General features: G+C 63.9%; 2 protein-coding genes across 4 annotated transcripts; one reads left to right on the forward strand and one right to left on the reverse strand.

The window, feature by feature from the left end:
• Positions 1–310: 310 nt before the first annotated feature.
• Positions 311–4,677, forward strand: FGF22 (fibroblast growth factor 22). Of its 2 annotated transcripts, none has more exons than XM_026480835.3 (3): positions 311–547; positions 2,798–2,901; positions 2,997–4,677. In XM_026480835.3, the coding sequence occupies exons 1-3, from the start codon at positions 334–336 to the stop codon at positions 3,189–3,191; spliced, it is 513 nt and encodes a 170-aa protein (XP_026336620.1). In that variant the 5' UTR covers positions 311–333; the 3' UTR covers positions 3,192–4,677. The 2 variants fall into 2 exon arrangements, with proteins under 2 accessions (XP_026336620.1, XP_026336619.1); XM_026480834.3 differs by having other exon boundaries at positions 3,020–4,677.
• Positions 4,672–16,115, reverse strand: RNF126 (ring finger protein 126). 2 transcript variants are annotated; one of them, XM_026480830.4, is made up of 9 exons: positions 15,947–16,115; positions 8,599–8,657; positions 8,301–8,364; positions 7,747–7,991; positions 6,575–6,643; positions 6,431–6,500; positions 5,752–5,845; positions 5,499–5,614; positions 4,672–5,418 (listed from the first exon to the last, which is right to left on the reverse strand). In XM_026480830.4, the coding sequence occupies exons 1-9, from the start codon at positions 16,019–16,021 to the stop codon at positions 5,269–5,271; spliced, it is 942 nt and encodes a 313-aa protein (XP_026336615.1). In that variant the 5' UTR covers positions 16,022–16,115; the 3' UTR covers positions 4,672–5,268. The 2 variants fall into 2 exon arrangements, with proteins under 2 accessions (XP_026336615.1, XP_026336617.1); XM_026480832.4 differs by lacking the exons at positions 8,599–8,657; positions 15,947–16,115 and adding an exon at positions 8,516–8,597.
• Positions 16,116–17,363: the final 1,248 nt, after the last annotated feature.

Genomic DNA, 17,363 nt, shown 5'->3' on the forward strand with positions numbered 1-17,363 from the left:
CACGCGCGGAGGCAGGAGAGTTTTCCCGAACGGGCCCCGCCCCGCATCCTGGTCCCGCCCCAGTGGTCCCTTTGCCCCGCCCCCGAGGCCCTGGCCCCGCCCCCGGAGCGCCCCCACTGGCGGGCCGCAGCCTCTCCACCGGTCAGCTCCTGGACCATGGCCCCGCCCCGTCGGCCCTGACCCTCCCCCTGCGGCCCAGGCCCCGCCCCCGAGGCTCCCTATTGGCCCGCGCGGGGGCGGCCCTGCACGGGCGCCCCGCCCCCTCCCCGGCGATGGCCGAGCCGCTGACGCGCGAGGGGAGGCAAGAGCTGCCGGCGAGCCGGGCGCGCGGCCATGGGCGGCCGCCTGTGGCTGGGCCTGGCGTGGCTGCTGCTGGCACGGCCGCCCGGCGCCGCGGGGACCCCGGGCAGTCCGCGGAGACCGCGCAGCTACCCACACCTGGAGGGCGACGTGCGCTGGCGGCGCCTCTTCTCCTCCACCCACTTCTTCCTGCGCGTGGACCCCAGCGGCCGCGTGCAGGGCACCCGCTGGCGCCACGGCGCCGACAGTGAGTCCGGGGAAGGGGTGCGGGGCAGGCAGGCCGGCAGGAAGGCAGCGGCAGTAGGGACGAGCCGGGTCCTCTGTTACTCCCTGGCTGGGGCCTCAGTTTCCTCATCTGTGAAGTGGGCCAGCGCACGCGCTGGGAGGGTTGGGCAGTTGAGGTTAGGGTCCCAGAGGAAGCTCCCAGCTCTGGGCCTAGCTCGCACCGGAGAAAGGTCTTTGCAGAATAGTTGAGGCTGGGGTCACTGAGTCCATTCACAGAGGGCCGGCTCCTGGAAGCTGCCCCACTGCAGGACCCGGCTATGTAAGAGAGTGGAAGCAGAGCCAGGGTCTGAACCCTGGACCCCCCCCCCCCCCGCAAATCCAAACTCAGAACCTGCCCGAGCGAAGGTCCCGCTATTTCTTCCAACACATCCTTTTAGTAGATGAGAGACAGAGAGGGGAAATGACCTGTCCGGGGTCACACTGCTGAGGTGGGGGTGGGGTGTTGCAGGGGTCCCTTAATGCCCAGAACCTTGTCAGGTTGGACTCACTGTCCCTGATGCCCTCCCTGCCCAGCAAACAGTAGGCGCTCAATAAGTGTGGAATGTATGAGGCAAGAGGAGGCATTTGGGCAAAAGAGGAGGAGGAGCCCAGGGGCTCACGGGGGACCCTAGAGCCTCAGTGACCCTGCGGGCCCGTCTTGGTCTGCCCAGAGCTCTGAGGCCCAGGCTGGGGGAATGGCTAATCACTGGCCACTGCCTGAATCACCACCATTAGGGCAGATAATCACCCCTTGCCCTTCCAGCTGCTTTCATCGGGCTCCCAAGGCTCTCATTAGGCTCACCGGACAAGGACGATGACAAGGGGACCAGCTGGGCCAGTCCATCGATGGTGGGCACAGGCAGGCAGGGTGGCTTCAGGCTGGGTGTGGGCCCTGGATCTTCTGGAAGGCTTGGGACAGTCACTGCTTCTCTCTGAGCCTCAGTTTCCCCATCTGGGCAGCAATGGTGGTGACATGGTTGATGGCTATGTGTGGGGGGAGGGGCTTGGAGCGCTTCTCTCCCTCGTTAATTCTGTGGTTATTAATTGGGTACCTACTGTATGCTGTAGTGGGCACAAGGGGCGTAGCAGTGATCAGGACAGTCCACCTTCATGGGGCTCTCACAGCAGAATGTAAAGCAGTTAAACAAGTGAACAGCTAATATGGTAATTTCACAGAAGGCCATGTAGGGTGCAAAGAAAGTGAAAACAGGGTGATGTACAGATGACTGGGGGGCAGCTTTACCGGAGAGGTCTGGGGCCTCTCCAAGGAGGTGGGCTTGAGTTGACTCTCATGTAGAGAGAAGGAGCTGGGTGCCTGATAGGGGAGATAGCAGCTACAGAGGTCCCATGCGACATGGGGTGAGCTCCCCATCACCTCAGGCATCCAAGTCCAGACCGAAGATCAGAGGGCAAGGCCTCGACTCCAGAATAGGCCCTGGTACATGGGTGGGTCGAGGGTGTGGGTGGCTGCTCATGCCCCAGGTCTGCCTCCCTGGACCGCTCAGAGTGGGGCCCGGCCCTCTGAGGTCACCCATCTGCCACTTCCCGGGCCTCAGTGTCCCTCTCTGAGAAGTAGGCACAGTCAGCACCTCCCACCTGGGGTTGTGGGGTACAGTGCTTGGCATACCGTTGGGGCTCCAGCAGCGCTGGTGACTATTGTGGAGCTAAGGGCTCTGTGCTGTCCACGCCCCGTGTCCCACCTCCCCCTGCATCCCGCCTCCCCCCGTGTCCAGCCTCTCCCTGCTGCCTGGGCCATGGCTCCCACCTGGAGCTCCGTCTCCTGTCACCGAGGACGGCCAGGGCAGGAGGCCGAGCACGGCCTGCATTGCCTCTGTTATGGGGTCTACGGCTGTCACACGCCTCGCTGGTGCCCAGGCAGTCCCCTGCCTGCTCTGGCTTGGTTTTCTCCAACTTGACCTCACCAGAGCCCTCCCTGCTCCGAGCTTCCAACTTGGCTGTGGCTCCCAGAAGGCCGGCCCCTCCCCGCTGACGTCCTCCCACCTGGCAGGGCTCGTCCTGCCTCAGGCCTTCACACTGGCTTGAGTGTCCTTCCTGCCCCTCCATCACCCCCCCATTCTTGGGGTGCTCCCTTGTGTCAGCACACCCAGCACAGGGCCAAGCACACAGTAGGTGCTTGGTGAATGTTACCTGAATGAACGAGCCAGCAAGAACACGCGGGTGAGTGGACGGTGGGCTGCAGGTCCGAACTGAGCCCCCCAACGTCCCCCCCCAGGCATCATTGAGATCCGCTCCATCCGCGTGGGCGTCGTGGCCCTCAAGGCTGTGCACACCGGCTTCTACGTGGCCATGAACCGCAGGGGCCACCTCTACGGGTCGGTGAGTGCGGCGTGTGGGCTGTCCGGTGGGCGGGTGAGTGTCTGGGGGGGGGCAGGGTGTCCGGTGGCCTGCCTCACACACCCGACCCCCCGAAGCGGGTCTACACTGCCCACTGCAGGTTCCAGGAGCGCATCGAGGAGAACGGCTACAACACCTACGCCTCGCTCCGCTGGCGTCACCATGGTCGGCCCATGTTCCTGGCGCTGGATGGGCAGGGGGCCCCGCGGCGTGGTGGCCGGACACAGCGGCACCACCTATCCACCCACTTCCTGCCTGTCCTGGTCTCCTGAGGTCCCTACGTCCGCAGGATGCCTGAGCTGCATGGCCACGGGATGGGGGCCGGCGAGGCCCAGGCCGTGGCCGAGCTCGTCTGGTCACTCCTCCTCTTCCCAAGCATTCATGGAGCGTCTGCTGTGTGCCGGGCTGGGGGCACTGCAGGACCCCCCACAGACGCGGCCTGACCCCCAGGGAGCTCCTGAGTCGGAGGGGAGGTGGACACTGAGCTGAACAGAGGCCACAGGTGTCCAGTCACAAGCTGGGGCAGCACAGAAGCCCCAGAAAGGCCCCACCCAGGCTGGAGCCTGAAGGACATGGCTGTGTGGTCACCAGAAGGGCTGGGACGCAGCCTAGGCAAGGGCTCTGAGGCGGGAGCCCACTGGGGTGTTGACGCAGGGAGGAGGTGGGAGAGGCTGGGGCAGAGCGAGGTTTGAGGGCCAGGGGAGGGCGACATGTACATACCACAGGGTGACAGGTCCCCATTTTTGTCCCCGGAGCTTGGACGTGTCCCCTCATGCGGCAGAGGGGATCTTGTCAAGGCCCTGAGGTGGGGGTGAACCTGGGCTCCCGGGGGGCCCGGCGTCCTCACAAGAGAGAGGCAGAGGGCGGGAGGCCCAGAGACCCCGCGCTGCTGGCGGTGAGGATGGAGGAGGGGCCGCGGGCCAGGAAGAGGCAGGAGCCGGGTCTCCCTGGGGTCCTGGACGTGGAGGGGACACCAGCCCTCCAGTCTATATTTCTGAGCCCAGAACTGTCAGAAAATCAGGGAGTAGTGGTCATAGCGGCCGTGGAGCGCACACACACGCACACGGGGTCTGAAACTGCTTGAATGGCAACCGTGGTCAGAACTCCTCCGCTCCTGTAGGTCGGGCAGGGCTGGGAGTGGGAGTGGCTGCCACGTGCAGGCCACGGGGGCTCCGTGCCAGCATCCTCCAGGGGCTCGGGGGCCCTGGGGCGGCCATGCCTGCTGCCCTCCCAGCACCCCTGAGCCCTCACCGCCGGGCTGAGCCCCCGCAGAAGGAAAAGGGGTAGAGGGAGCCTAGGCTCAAACCCCTGTTCTACAGCCTTGGGCGAGGCAGTTCCACTCAGGTGTCCAACCTGGGGCGAGGAGGGACATTCTGGTGGGGAGGGTGACAGGCCCTGGGGCGGGCCGTAGGCTCCCACCCCTCCCGGCAACCACCGTCCACTTAAAATACAGAGAATGAAGTTGGAGAACAGGTGCTGGAGCGGGTGTGTAGACCAGAGGCTGCTGGTCCCGGGCAGCCATGCAAACACACGTGGTCAGGGGCCCCGTGGGCAGGGGCTCGGCAGATGGGCTTTCCGGCAGCAGCCTTCCCACTCAGGGAAGCTCTGACATCTGGCAGGGAGTCGCCGGCGTGCTCCCGGGTCGGGTCTGCAGCCGCAGAGCTGGCTGAGGCCTGAGAAGCAGGACCTCGCGGGTTGCACCGCTCAGCCCACCCCCCGCACCCGCGCAGAAGGAAAACGCCAACCACCTGCTTCTCTTTCTAAGTAGGTGTATTTTTAAATAGCTTTCAAGATACACATATTTTTTCCTTTAAAAAACGTCTGTCGGAGCAGTTTTGTTCTTGTTTTGCTGGTCATCCTGTGGTCCCGAGCCCCCGGCACTTGGGTTGGGGACTGGTGGCCTGTCCAGGTGTCACGGAGACCCCGGCCTAGCGGCTCCACCCGGTCTTTCCACAGATCATGCAGGGCCGCGTGTGAGCTAAAACGTCCATTTATTTCAAAGCAGTAATAATTTAAAATTATAAAAACCTTTCCGCCGCTGACTGTGTGGAGGGTGAGGTTAGAGACAAACGGGGGCGGGGGGGAGCTGGGGATGCCCCGGGGTGCCGTGGGCCCAGGCCCCTGTGCCAGACGCCCCGTGGGGAGGGCGGAGCTTTCTCCAGCCTGGAGGTGGTGGTCCTCCGAGTCTCTGCCCGTGGCGGGGGGTGGTGAGGGAGCCGAGGCGGGTGGGGGCACCTCCAGGCTCCAGCTCCGCGGCACCCCCCACCGCCCCCCCCACCGCCCCGCAGGGCCTGGTGCGGGCGAGCTCCTGTGCTCACTCTGGGGGCCAGCCAGAGGGGGGCGGGGGGCTCAGGAATTGCCGGCTGGGTTCTCGTTGCTCGGCGAGCTGGAGGAGGAGGACGACGAGGAGGACGAGAAGCTCACGCCGGTCAGGCCCGGGGGGTTGGTGGCTGTGTTCTGTCCCGTGAGGCTTTTCCGGCACACGGGGCAGCTGTCGTGCTGTGTGGGGACAGAGGGTGGGGCGGTTCAGAGGCCGAGCGCGGGGCGGGGGCGCCCAGGACCACGGCCCGCTGGCTCACCTGCTGCAACCAGGGTACGATGCAGCCGTCGTGGAAGAGGTGACTGCAGGGCAGCTGCCGCACGCGCTCCCCCAGCCCGTAGTCGTCCTTGCACACGGGGCACTCCAGCCCAGAGCCTGCAGGACGGGGAGTCTGTGACCGCCTGGGACCCCCTGGGGCAAGCAGGGACCAAGTCCCCACGCTGCACGGGGGGGGGGGGGGGGGGGGCAGTGTCGGGAAAGGGAAAGCAGCCCGGCGGCTGAGAGCCACACACCTACGTGTTCCTCGGTGACAGGGACGGTGGGGAGGGCCTGGATTTTCTCTTTGTCCGCAGGCGGGGGGCCTGTGTTTTCAAACTGATTGAGGAGCTGAAAGAGAAGAGGCCAGAGTGCCGGGAGCTCGGTAGGCAGGCGCGGCCCCTCGCCCCAGAGGGCTCTGAAATGCAAGGCGGGGTTACCTGCAAAAGCACCAAGGCTGTGTTTTTCCTGGTCCCCAGACCTCCCCACAAGGCTGAGCCCCATGCTCTACCCACCCATCTGCACGTCCAGTCAGGGTCACCTTGCACCCAGGGCAGCTGCAGCCCTGGGGACAGCACGACCCCTCCCAACACCGAGAGTCCCACCCAGGGGCTTGTCCCCGAGGCCTCCTATCAGCTAGAGCCAGAGGGCTGGGTCCTGCAATGGCAAAGCATGCCACAGGCTCACCAGCGAAAGGCCTCACAAGGGCTGCCAAGGTCATGGTGACCACCCCGTCCCCGGGACAGCTCAAGAGAATGTGGAGGTCCACATGGGGCACCCCAGCCTCAGGATAGGAGTTATGGAGAGCTGGGGAGCAAGGCATCCACACCAGGGACCCTCTCATCCTCTGGGAGCATGGCCCGTCAAATTCCTCGTCCTCAGCAGAAGGAAAGATGGCAACACCCCAGTGCCCACCTCGGGGAGGCCACTCTGTACCTGTGTGATGATGGCATCCAGGCCGTTGGCCCCCCAGGCGTAGTCCATCGGGTTTGAGTGCAGGACACCCCTGGGCAGAGAGGTCTGGGGTTCAAGTGGCGGAGGGGCCGGGTAGGGTGCAAGGGGACCCGCCCACCTACTCACCAGGGGCCCAGGCCCAGGCTGGGGATGCTGGCAGGAGTGATGATGCCATTGACCAGCTGCTGGATGATCCTGGAACAGAGTGGGAGGCCCGGCCTGTGGTCAGCGCCCTCCAAGGCTGGGCACCCCCAGAGAAAGCAGCAGAGAAGACGTGTGTCCAGCTTTGAAATTCACAGCATTTAAAGGCTGTGTTTTTAACCAAGAAGATTTGCAAAGAATCAGACATGAGACAGACCCAGAAAAGTGTGTGTCCCTCGCTGATCTTTGCGCCAGCTCTCCCGGAGGCCTGGACAGCACCCGTGAACACAAAACACACCCGCTCCCTGTGTTACAACCCAGAGGCGCATCCCGGAGGCCCCCAGCCCTGCTGTTCGCAGCGGCCCTGAACTGAGCCAGCTGAGGTCATAGTGAAGCCAGCGCCTGAGCCTGGGGGAGCCGCTGTAGGGCAGCCCACAGACACGGGACACCAGGGGCATCAGCGCAACCCAGGCTGTGTCCTGGGCTGGAATCGAACAGAGCCATGCACACTGGGGCTCCCCATGTGTCTAAACCCATCCCAAGTGACACAGGCGCTGCTCTGCGTACAGCCAAGTTCCAGCTACGAAGACGCTAGACAAGCCTGGCCCTGTCTCCTCTGGGGGTGGGCCCTCTGAGGAACGTTTCCTTTTTACCCCAGTCCTCCTGAACAAGCCTCCGCTTACAAGGGTGCTGTCCTGGCGCCAACCCCACCATGGGAGCCGGGGCTCTGCTGAGGAGCTGGGATGCCAGAAACCCCCCCCACCTGCCTGCTGCCTTGGGAGACAAGGACCCACAAGTGAACCAGCTGTGTCTGAGCAGATGGCCGTGCAGGCAGGGGGTGCGAGGGAAAGGCAGAGACCCCTCTCAGAAAGACAGGGGGCAATGAGTGGACAAGAGGCCCCCTGGCCCTGTCTAGGTCCCGCTGCATCCTCAGGCCCTTGAGCCACATTTTAGGGCCCCCCCACCCCAGAACCCCATAAGCATGATGGGCTCAGGCGAAATCTGCCTGGATGCACTGGGGAACCACCCCAGAGGCCGCCCCTCTGTGCCCACAGAACCTTCTGGAAAGGCAAATGGTCAGTCTGCCTGAGTCGGGACGGGCAGGCTGCTAGACTCCCACGAGCGTCCCACCCGCCGGCTATCCACAGTTGCCTCACCCTTCCAGCGTGGGGACGCCTTCGTGCCGGCCAGTGGCCCGCCGTGCAGTGAGGCGGGCGCGGGGCTGCCGGGCGCCATACCGGTGCCGGGAGTGTTGCTCTCTCTCCCGCCGGCTCTCGGGGTCCCTGCCCTCATCGGCCTGCACCCCAGGGGGGAACGTGGGGATCTCGAAGCTGTCGTCAAAGATGCCGAAAGCAAACTGCCCGTAGCCCTGCGGCAGTGCGAACAGGTGCTGGTCCACGTTCTGTGGGAGAAGGGCCGTGAACACGGGCAGGGGCAGGGGCAGGAGCCCTGAGCTGCCAGCTGGGTCCCGCCCAGCCCAGCCCCTTGCCCACACCCCACATTTCCTCCATGCGCCATGGGGTGCTGTCCTAGGCTCAGGGCTCTGAGGGTTGGGAACACACCAGGGGGACCCTGGCATGTGTGAGATAAAGGAGGAAAGAGAGGCCCAGCGGTCAAGGGTCATGCGGGAGGAACAGTCCCGCGAGGTGGGGGTGGGGGGGGTGGGGGCAGCTGCCTGCAGGAAAGAGGCACCATCTGGGGCCGGACTCACCTCGAATGGCGGCCTGCTCTGATCCGTGGGGGCTGTGGAGGGGGCGGACCCATTCTCTGTACTCCTGGGAGGATGGGCCCAAGTCAGCAGTGGGGGGGTCCTGCCGGGACTCAGAGCCGCTGTCGCCCTCTGAAGCCCTGCCCGTGCCCTGGGTCAGGAAGGGGAGCCATCTCCCCTCCACCCCCACCCCTGTGGCCCATCCAGGCTCTGCCCACCTACAGAACTGAGCCAGCATCTGGTGCGGCATCCCGTGTCCCAAGGGGGCCGGTCCGGCCAGCGTGCACCTGGGCCGCGTTACCTGGTCTCCTCTGGAAGCTCCTCAATGAAACCAGACTCGCATCTGGGGCAGATGTAATCCTGCGGAGGAGAGGGCAGCTGAGTGCGATCCTGGGGTCCCTGCCCCGGGGCTGTGCTAGCGGGACGCCCCCACCTCTGGCCGCAGCAGGCAGCAGAGGGGACCAGCTCCAGGCACACCGTGAAACTGCTCAAGCCCAGAGTCCGATTTGGCAGAGGCCCCGCAGGGCAGCCCTGGGCGGGGCTCGCACACAGACACCATCAGCCATAGCTACAACCTCTGTGTCTCAATGACCAGCCCCCTGGACCTGCTGCCCCTGCTGCAGGTGAGGCCCAAACTCCCAGGTGATCTCCCCACCATCCCACAGTCCCATAGTCCATTAACCTATGCTCCTCAGGATGACAGAAGTCATTTCGAGGTCTCCACTCAGCCACATTAGCTGTGGAAGGCTCTGACAAGGCCTGTACCAAATGGGCCAGCTGACGTGGGTCCACCGAGCAGTTCCTGACTTACGCAGACAGAGAACAGTCTGTGAGCACTGCCCCCCGCCACGTGCCCCAAGCTCCGGGAGGGTTGCACGAGTGACCGTGGAGCCCCAGGACTATGGAGCCTCAGGAGCTCAAATCCCAGAAAGGGGGCCACTGAGGGTGGGAAGCGCCACCCAGGCACAGGGACCAGCTTGTGGGTGTCCCACGGTGGGATTTCTGGGACATTCCAGCAGCCCCCCACACAGGGCCTGTGATCCCATCCCCAGTGGCCACACCCCCCCCGGCCCCCACTCTTCAGTTGGGACAGAGGAGCCACAGGCAAAAGCCCACAGCCGTGGGTCCCAGAGCCACACGATCGGCCGCCAGCGCAGGGTCTGCTTCTAGGCAAGGCTTTCAGAAGAAGGGTCCCCGCCTGCTGAGTGGGAGAGAAGGTGGGGGGCGCTGCTGAAAGTCCCAGGGGAGCCACGGGCTCAGGTGGGAGCGCCACCACAGCACAGGCTGTGTCCCCTCACCTTTCCACACGCCAAGGCAAAGCGGGCCCCAAAGGACACCGTCTGAGCCAAGTGGGGAGGAGGGGAGGGAGCTGCACGGTCATAGGAACTGGCATCCAGGACATCTAAACAACTAACAATTCAACAATAAAACACAAATAACCCAGTGAAAAAGGGCCAAAGAGCCAAAACAGACAGTTCTCCAAAGACACGCGGACGGCAGTAAGCCAGCACGACACTCAGCACCGTCGGGGGGCAGGGAAATGCAAACCAGAACCCGTGAGACACAACCCCACAGCCGCCAGGACGGCCGGACTCCAACACGCAATGACAAGTGCTGGCGAGGACGTGGAGACGTCAGAACCGTCCACCACACTGGTGGGGACGTGACACGGGACAGTCTCTTCGGAAACAGTCACGCAGGTCCTCGAAAAGGTGCACACGGAGTCGCCGGACGACCCTGCAATTCCACGGCTGGGTACGCGGCCGACAGACACGAAAACACACGTCACACCAAACCCGCAAGTGGACGTCCACAGCGGCACCACTCACAGCAGCCAAAAGGTGGCGACAACCCCAGCGTCCGTCACAGGTGAATGTGGCCCATCCACGCACCAGAGCGTCCCTCAGCCAGAAACAGGAGCGCGGCGCCCACCCGTGCTGCCCCAGGGACGGACCCAGAGCCCACGTTGCTCACGGAGGGAACCAGACACAGAAGGCCCCACGGCGTGTGAGTCCACATGTGTGACACGTCCTGAACAGGCTCCTCCACTGATGGGAAGGGGGCTCGTGGGGGCCGGGGGCTGGGGAGGGGACTGCTGATGGGGCCAGGGTTTCCTTTGAAGGTGACAGAATGTTCTGGAACTGGATAGAGGTGGCGGGTACAGGACTCTTGAGTGTACAGGAAACACTGAAGTGCACGCTGTGAACAGGTGGGTTGTATCTCAACAAAGCCGTCAGAAGGAGCAGCGAGGACAGCACCCCTTGCCCCTCCGAGTAGGGACGTGGGGGCAACGGGCAGCTCTGCGGTGCAGCGAGTGACCAGCCCGAAGTGCCTGGGACGAGGGTTCTCACTGCCTGGAAGGGCCTCTGGGGAGGGAGGGTTAGGACACAGGCTCGTGTGGCTGCACGCGTTTGCGGTGGCCTCGATTAGGACACTGGGAATCAAACCACCCCTTGGCATGGCCGTGTCACAGACAACACCGGGAGTCTGTCCAGGGCTGCCCTTGGCTCAGGGTCGGCAGGAAGGTCCAGGCTCTCCCTGTATCCTGGTGGAGCCCACCCCCCCCACACACACCTGCTCTACAGGGGAGACAGAAACCAGACGTGCGCCTGCCCTCTCCAAGGCGGAAGGTGGCGGGGCTGGGGAGGGCCTATGTGAGAAGCTGCCCCTCCCTCTCATCCGAGCATGGCACCTGTCCCCAGCCTCCACGGCCCCCTGGCCAGCCTGGAGGTGCCAGAGCGGGGCTGGTGTGTCAGGTGGCCTCAGCCTGAACTGCAGCCTGACCTGCTGGGAAACGGGCAGCCTCTCTGGCCATTCCTGAGGCCTGCGGCCACTCCTCAGAGCCACCTGGGAGCCCCACCTCACACGGTGCACAAGCTCCTCATCCCACTCTCTGCTCTCCACTCTCCCCTGTGGTCAGCTCAGAACACCCCTGACACTCCCGCTTCCCTGCCCCATCCAGGCCACCTCCACTTGCCCTCTCTTTTCAGGGCCTGCACACCATTCCCTTTGCTGGAGTGTTCTCTCCCAGATAGCTACCTGGCTTGCCCCCTCTCGGAAGTCGGGTCTCTGCTCAAACATCGCCTCCTGGCTGCAAGCCTCAGTCTCCCCACCTGTAAATGGAGGGTGGCCTCAACCCTAGGGCTCTGAAATCCAGCAGCCACTGAGGACCAGAGGGCTATGGCTCAACTGCTGGCCGTGGTCAGCGCCCTGCCTCCGTGCTCTCTATCCCCATGCAAGCTCCACGGGCTGAATCTAGATTGGCCTGTCTGAGCCGCAAATCCCCCGACACCTAGGACTTCAGGCAGGGCTCCAGCCTCTGCTTGTAGGCAGTGGGGAAGGGCCCAGATCTGGGGGTGTCCCAGTGCTCTCCTCCTCCATGGGCATGCCCCAGAAGTTTTTGTTAAACCTGAGTAGCCAATAATAGAAACCTGCAGCCAAGGAAGTAGAGCCTGGATGGAGTGTTTGCCGGCCACGGGACAGAGCCTGCCTCCCGAGCCCGGGGCCAGGTGGTGGCAGCCCCATGCCCCCAGCCCTCACTTGTGAGCGCCTGTCTCTAACCGATGGCTCCTCACGGTGAATTAGTTACCTCTCCCCCTAGGAGGAGGGGGCTACCCCAGCATCGTCACCAACAGCGGTGGCCAGGGCACTGAGGACAGGACGGACAAACACTAAATTCACTGAGTGCGGGCTCCTCGTGCTCAGCCCCCATGATGCGCCTAGGAGGTGCCGTTCAGCCCCTCCTCAGTGACAGGGAGGACACGCGGGTGCAGACAAGGGAGTGACCTGCCCAGGTCAGCCAGGTCAGCCGGGACGGCCCTCGGGAACAGGTGCCAGCCCTCATTCACACACTCCTTCACACCACGGCCAGGCAAGTACGGTTAAACTGGGGAAACTCTGGCGGGAGTCAGAGAGGTGGCTGGCCCCCCAGGATGGTCTGCTCACGGTGACACTGGCCTCTGTAGGCCTAGGCCCCTCAGGCCCCCCCAGAGGAGGCAGAGCTCCAAGTGCAGTGCAGACGCATCGGAGGGACACGGACTCAGGCCCAAACACAGACATCATGGGACTCCCGTGCTCCCAGGCTGTGCCCCACCAGCCCATGGACCCCCAGAGTGCACCCGCTGCCCCACACAGCCGCTCTTAGCTGTCACGGGGCAGAGGGACCTGCCCAGACCCCTTGGGAAAGCTGACCTGCCCCCACACTCCCCAGCCCCCCTGCATTTTCTTCTCGTGGTCTTAGCAGCAGCCACCACATCCCACGTTCACGCCCCATCTGTCCCGCGAGCATCCGTGAGCATCACGCACGCCACTGCACACCGGGGTGCAGAACCACACCACGACCCGGCAGGGTGCGGGGCCCGCTGTGAGCCAGCGATGTGCACACACACAGCCCAGCAGTCGTTTCCACCCAGGGTACCCGATCCCACCTTCCCGATCTTCCCTGGGTGCTTCTGACACCACTGCCAGCCAGAACCCCATATGACAGGACACGTGAGCCCACTATGCTGGGGGTTCCGCCTCGCTCCAGCCTCCACTTCAGCCGGCCACGTGGCTCAGAGGCCTGGGGTGCCCTAGGGCGTGGCTCAGCCCAGCATCCAGCCACCTCTTTGGGGCTCAGCCCTTGCTGACTTCAGACCCTGAGCAAACACCAGCCCTCTTAGGAGACCCACTGCGTCGGGCTGCAGAGTGGGGTCCAAGTTCCGTGGGGTGGGAGGCAGCCCACACATCGGGGCTCCCTAGGCATCCCCAGTGCCTGATCTCAACTCCATGCTCTGCACTTCCAGTGAGCCACCGAAATCAGTTCCACAGTTATCCTCCCCCGGGCCTCGATTTCTGTAGCTGCAAATGGACGGCTCACCACGGGGCAGGGGCTCCCTGCCACAAGCAGGGCCCAGCACAGCACATGGCACACAGGGCTGTCAGGTGGCCAGAGGGCCCAGAAGGAGGCCACATGGTGCCCGAGAGGCAGGCCCAACTCCAGATGCTCCGTGGGGAGGACTCCACCCATTCTGCTAAAAACTGAGGGCCGGGACTACTCCAGGCCCCTCCAGGGGCAAGGACAGCGGATGCGTGAAGAGAGCGAGGGCAGGCTGTCTCTCCCCACCTCACCCCAGCACCCGTCCAGGCCCAGTCTCAGTCCAACCACACACTCAGGACATTGCCGAGAAGGAAAGCGGTCACCATCAACGAGACACCTAAGCCGCCACCTGCAACAAGGAGCTCAGGGCGTGAGGACCCTGGGCTGCAGCCTGCTCCGTCCACCTGGTGGGACGCTGCACCTCCTGGTAAACCCTGAGGACACCGAGCACAGCCAGGCTCTGCCCATGGACACTCTGCTTCCACAGTCCTGCAGTCACGCCACCCAAACCAGCACACCCACCGCACCCCAAGCGCTGCCGTTTTCTGGGAAGGATCGAGTCTGGGCTTGTGCGCCAGCCTTGGAGGCCTTCAAGCCAGCCAGCCTGTCTGGTTCCTGCTCCCACATGCCCTGCCCCAGCTAGGCCGCCAGCCTGTCCCCCCTGTGCATCCTGCGGGTCAGGTGCTGGGCTCCCCCCCCACACACACACACGCTCCCACTGGACCCTACCGAGGGGGCACGGGTTAGCTCCTCACACCTATCTCACAGGCCAGCAAACTGCGGTCCAGGGACGTTGAGCGCCTCACCCAGAGCCACATGGCGGAGACGTGGCACAGCTGCGTGCGGCCTCAGCCCGATCCTGCAGAGCAGCCCCCGAAAGCCAGCACTGTCTCAGGGCCTCCGGAGGGACCAAAGCGATGACAAAAATCGTGTGGGCTGGGACCTTCCACCGCTACCAGGTTAAGTGAGCGTGCATTTCCTGCCCCGGAACACCAGGTGTGCCCCTTACTGATAAACAGTCACCCTGTCTACTGCGCCTCGTGGAACCCTACTCCAAACCCACAAGCAGGCACAGTCATTACCGTTATTTGCTTTTACAGAACTTACCAGCATTCCTAACTAAATATTTGCCAATCACTTATTCAATATTGGCTCCCTGACCAGCCTATAAATTATGAAGACAAAGGTCAAGGATACCTTGACACCACTGGATTCTGTGCTTAGGAAGGTCCTCACCAGGCTGGTGACAACTGCAAGAGGTCAGTGTCCTCCAGGTCCAAGGCCACACAGCCAGGAAGTGGCCACACCTGGCCAGGACCCAGGCCCTATGCTGACCCCAGGAAGACAGGCCCAGAGCAGACAGCTGTGCAGACTAACTGGCCCTACCACAAAGCAGACCACTCTGGGGGAAGCCTGAGACCCAGGGCCTGTCGTGGGGCTCATACCAGCTGCAAGGGGCTGTATGCAATTAATCTAGGCTGGTGAGCTGTCAGGGGACCAGCCCCTTCCTGCCATGGTCGAGAAACACTCTGAGATGGGGCTGCAGAAAGCCGGAAGAGGCAGAAGCAGGACTTCCGGGAGGCAGGAGTGGGGCAAGTCTCAGCTCCCCCAGCAGGTGCTCACACATCTGAGGTTTCCTTTTATTCTTCCCTTCTCCTGAGGAGGAGGGAACCCCTTGCCTCTGGAAGCCACACCTCCCTCTCTCCTGGCCTCCTGGGCCCAGACACTGCTCTCTGCTCCAAACCCTGACTTTAGCCCACTTTCCTTCTCTGTGGATGGGATGATGCCAACAGTCTCCTTCCCCTGGCCCTCTCCCAGCCCCCTCTTCTCAGGGGTCCCCACAGCTGGAAAGGCAGATCTGAGTCTGGCTCTGATATTGGAACAGCCTCCAACCACCACCCACCAGCCAGGCGACAGTGAGGAGCACACCAGCCGGAGGTGAAGTACAAGGGAAGCACGTACAAGGTGCTCAGTAAACCCTCACCACCTGCAGCCCCTTCACCGAGGGGGGAGGGTTCCCAATCCCACCCCTCCCTCTTCCTGCTCCGCGTGAGCAATGTCAAGGCCACGGCTGGCCTGAGCTTCCCGAGCCTTCAGATTTTGCACCTGTAAAGTAGGAGAGGGTCGGACTAGACCACCGCTTTCCCTGCCGGCCTGGAGCAGGGGAACACGGGTCCCACCCTGGACCTCCGGGATGAGGAGCCTGGAAGGTTGTACCTTTCACAAGCAGCCCCCTCCCGCACCAGGAGGTTTGGGAAACGCGGGCCTAAATGAGCAGAAAGCAACACCTGGACGCAGGCTGGCCTCACCGCGCCTCCCTCCCCCAACTCCAGGGGAGCACAAAAATGCAGGCCCGGGTCACGAAGATCTGCCCGGGGCAGCTGTCAGGCCCGGCCCAGGTCCACCGCCTTCTCGTCCCGACCACGGGAAAGCGGCGGGAGGGCTCCACCGGGCGGCGCGCAGCCAGGCGCCCGCAGCGCCGACCACGCGCTCCGGGAACGGCCCCCTGGTCCCCCCACCTCTCTGCTGCTGGGCGGCGTGCCGAGCGCAGGTCACGCGGCCTCTGCGGGCCTCAGTTTCCCCGTCGGGGGCCGAGCGGCCTCCCGGTGGGGGGGGGGGGGCGCGCATCTGGGGTCATCGGCCCCGCTGCGCCCCCGGGGGCGGCCCCCGCCTCGGGGCCCTCCGCAGACAACCGGGCCGACGCCGCCCGGGCCTCAGTTTCCCCGTCGGAGCCAGCTCGCCTCAGGCCGAGGGAGAGAGCTCCCATCCGCCGCCCCGGCGCGGGCCTCACCGGCAGGCGCGGCACGATCTCGACCGAGCAGCAGTGGCAGAAGTACCGTCCGGGCTGCGGCGACGCCTCGGCCATGGCCACTGCCGCCTCCTCCGCGCCGCCCGCCCCCCGCGCGGCGCCCGCCGCCGGCCGTTTGCTGCTCCCTTGCCGGCCGACGCGCCCGCGCACGCTCACGCAAAGCACGCAAGGCACGCACGGCGTGGGGTGGAGAGCGCGCGGGAGCGAGGCAGGCGGCGCGCGCGGCAGGCGCCGGCCCGGGCGACGGTGGTCGCCGAGGGACAAACTGGGTGCGGGCGCCTCTCGCGCAGGGCTCCGGGCAAGGGGGCGGGGCCAGGCCTGGGCGCTCGATGGGCGGGGCCTAGGGGGCGGGGTCAAGCCTCCTTGGCAACCCGGATAGGGGAGCGGGGGTGTGGCTGGGGGCGAGGCCTGGCTCGGAGGCGGCAAGGAGGCCGAGGGGCGGAGCCTGCCTGGGGTGGGGTCGAGCCCCTCCTCTTCTCCAAAACAGGCAAAAGCTTCCACTTCCCTCATTGTGTCTCCCACCTCAAGTGCCACCGCTCTCTCCCCTTACTATTTTCGGTGGTTCGGGGAGCCGGGCGCACTCTCACCTCCGGGCCTTTGCACTGGCTGTGCCCCTGCCGGGTGCACCCCAGACACCTGCGTGGCTTTCCTCCTCACTTTTCTCCAGACTTTGCTCAAATATGTCCCCTACTGCGATGCCCTTCTCAATAGCACTCATTTCCACCTAATAAACTGTAGGGTCGGCTCCACAGGAGATGGGCTGTTTGTATCTCGGTCCCAGCTGGGCTCATGACAGCGCCTGGTACATAGGTATTCCATAAACCCTCGTTCAGTGAATGCAGAGGACTGCCCTCCGTGCCACAGTGTGACCCATGGGATAAAAGGGTTTGAGGCCCCGCTGGGTGTGGCCTTGTTTCTGAGAACGAAGGAAGCCTAACCTCCCCCACCCCACAAAATTAATCAGCAAAAAATTCATTATCACCCAGCACAGGCCAGGATCAATTCTGAGGTTAATTCCAACCCAATTGTGCATATATTTATTTATGCACTCAACAAAACGTTCATTGAGCACCTGCTGCATGCCAGACCTTGTGATGGGTGCAAGAACACAACGTGGAAAACAACTCAACAGGCAGTGAAAATGCCTCCGTGGCTCAGGGAGACATCCCAGCCCCACGAGATTGAGCCAGGGGATGGGTCCCTGGAGTGGTGCTGTCTCTGCCTGGAGAGACAGACAGGGTTTCCTAGGGAAGGGGGCATTTGAGCCAGGGCTTTGAGGAATGAATAGGAGTAGGTTGGAGCTGGGCTTCCCACAAAAGGGAACATTGGAACCAGAGTGTCAAGGAATTAAAAAATGGAGCCTATGTATAAAGGATCTTGAATGTCGAGAAGGAGGGAC

Source organism: Ursus arctos, unplaced genomic scaffold, assembly GCF_023065955.2.
Source record: "Ursus arctos isolate Adak ecotype North America unplaced genomic scaffold, UrsArc2.0 scaffold_14, whole genome shotgun sequence".
Lineage (NCBI taxonomy): Eukaryota > Metazoa > Chordata > Mammalia > Carnivora > Ursidae > Ursus > Ursus arctos.

Bases quoted from the DNA above. Each gene is read 5' to 3' on its own strand.
- FGF22 (XM_026480834.3), top strand. From the start codon at position 334: ATGGGCGGCCGCCTGTGGCTGGGCCTGGCGTGGCTGCTGCTGGCACGG. The intron at 548-2,797 runs GTGAGTCCGGGG...GTCCCCCCCCAG, and splicing joins CTGGCGCCACGGCGCCGACA to GCATCATTGAGATCCGCTCC. The intron at 2,902-3,019 runs GTGAGTGCGGCG...TGCCCACTGCAG, and splicing joins GGGGCCACCTCTACGGGTCG to GTTCCAGGAGCGCATCGAGG.
- RNF126 (XM_026480830.4), bottom strand. From the start codon at position 16,021: ATGGCCGAGGCGTCGCCGCAGCCCGGACGGTACTTCTGCCACTGCTGC. The intron at 8,658-15,946 runs GTGAGGCCCGCG...TCTCCTCCGCAG, and splicing joins AGATCGTGCCGCGCCTGCCG to GATTACATCTGCCCCAGATG. The intron at 6,644-7,746 runs GTGAGGCAACTG...ACTCTGTTCCAG, and splicing joins GGCGTCCCCACGCTGGAAGG to GATCATCCAGCAGCTGGTCA.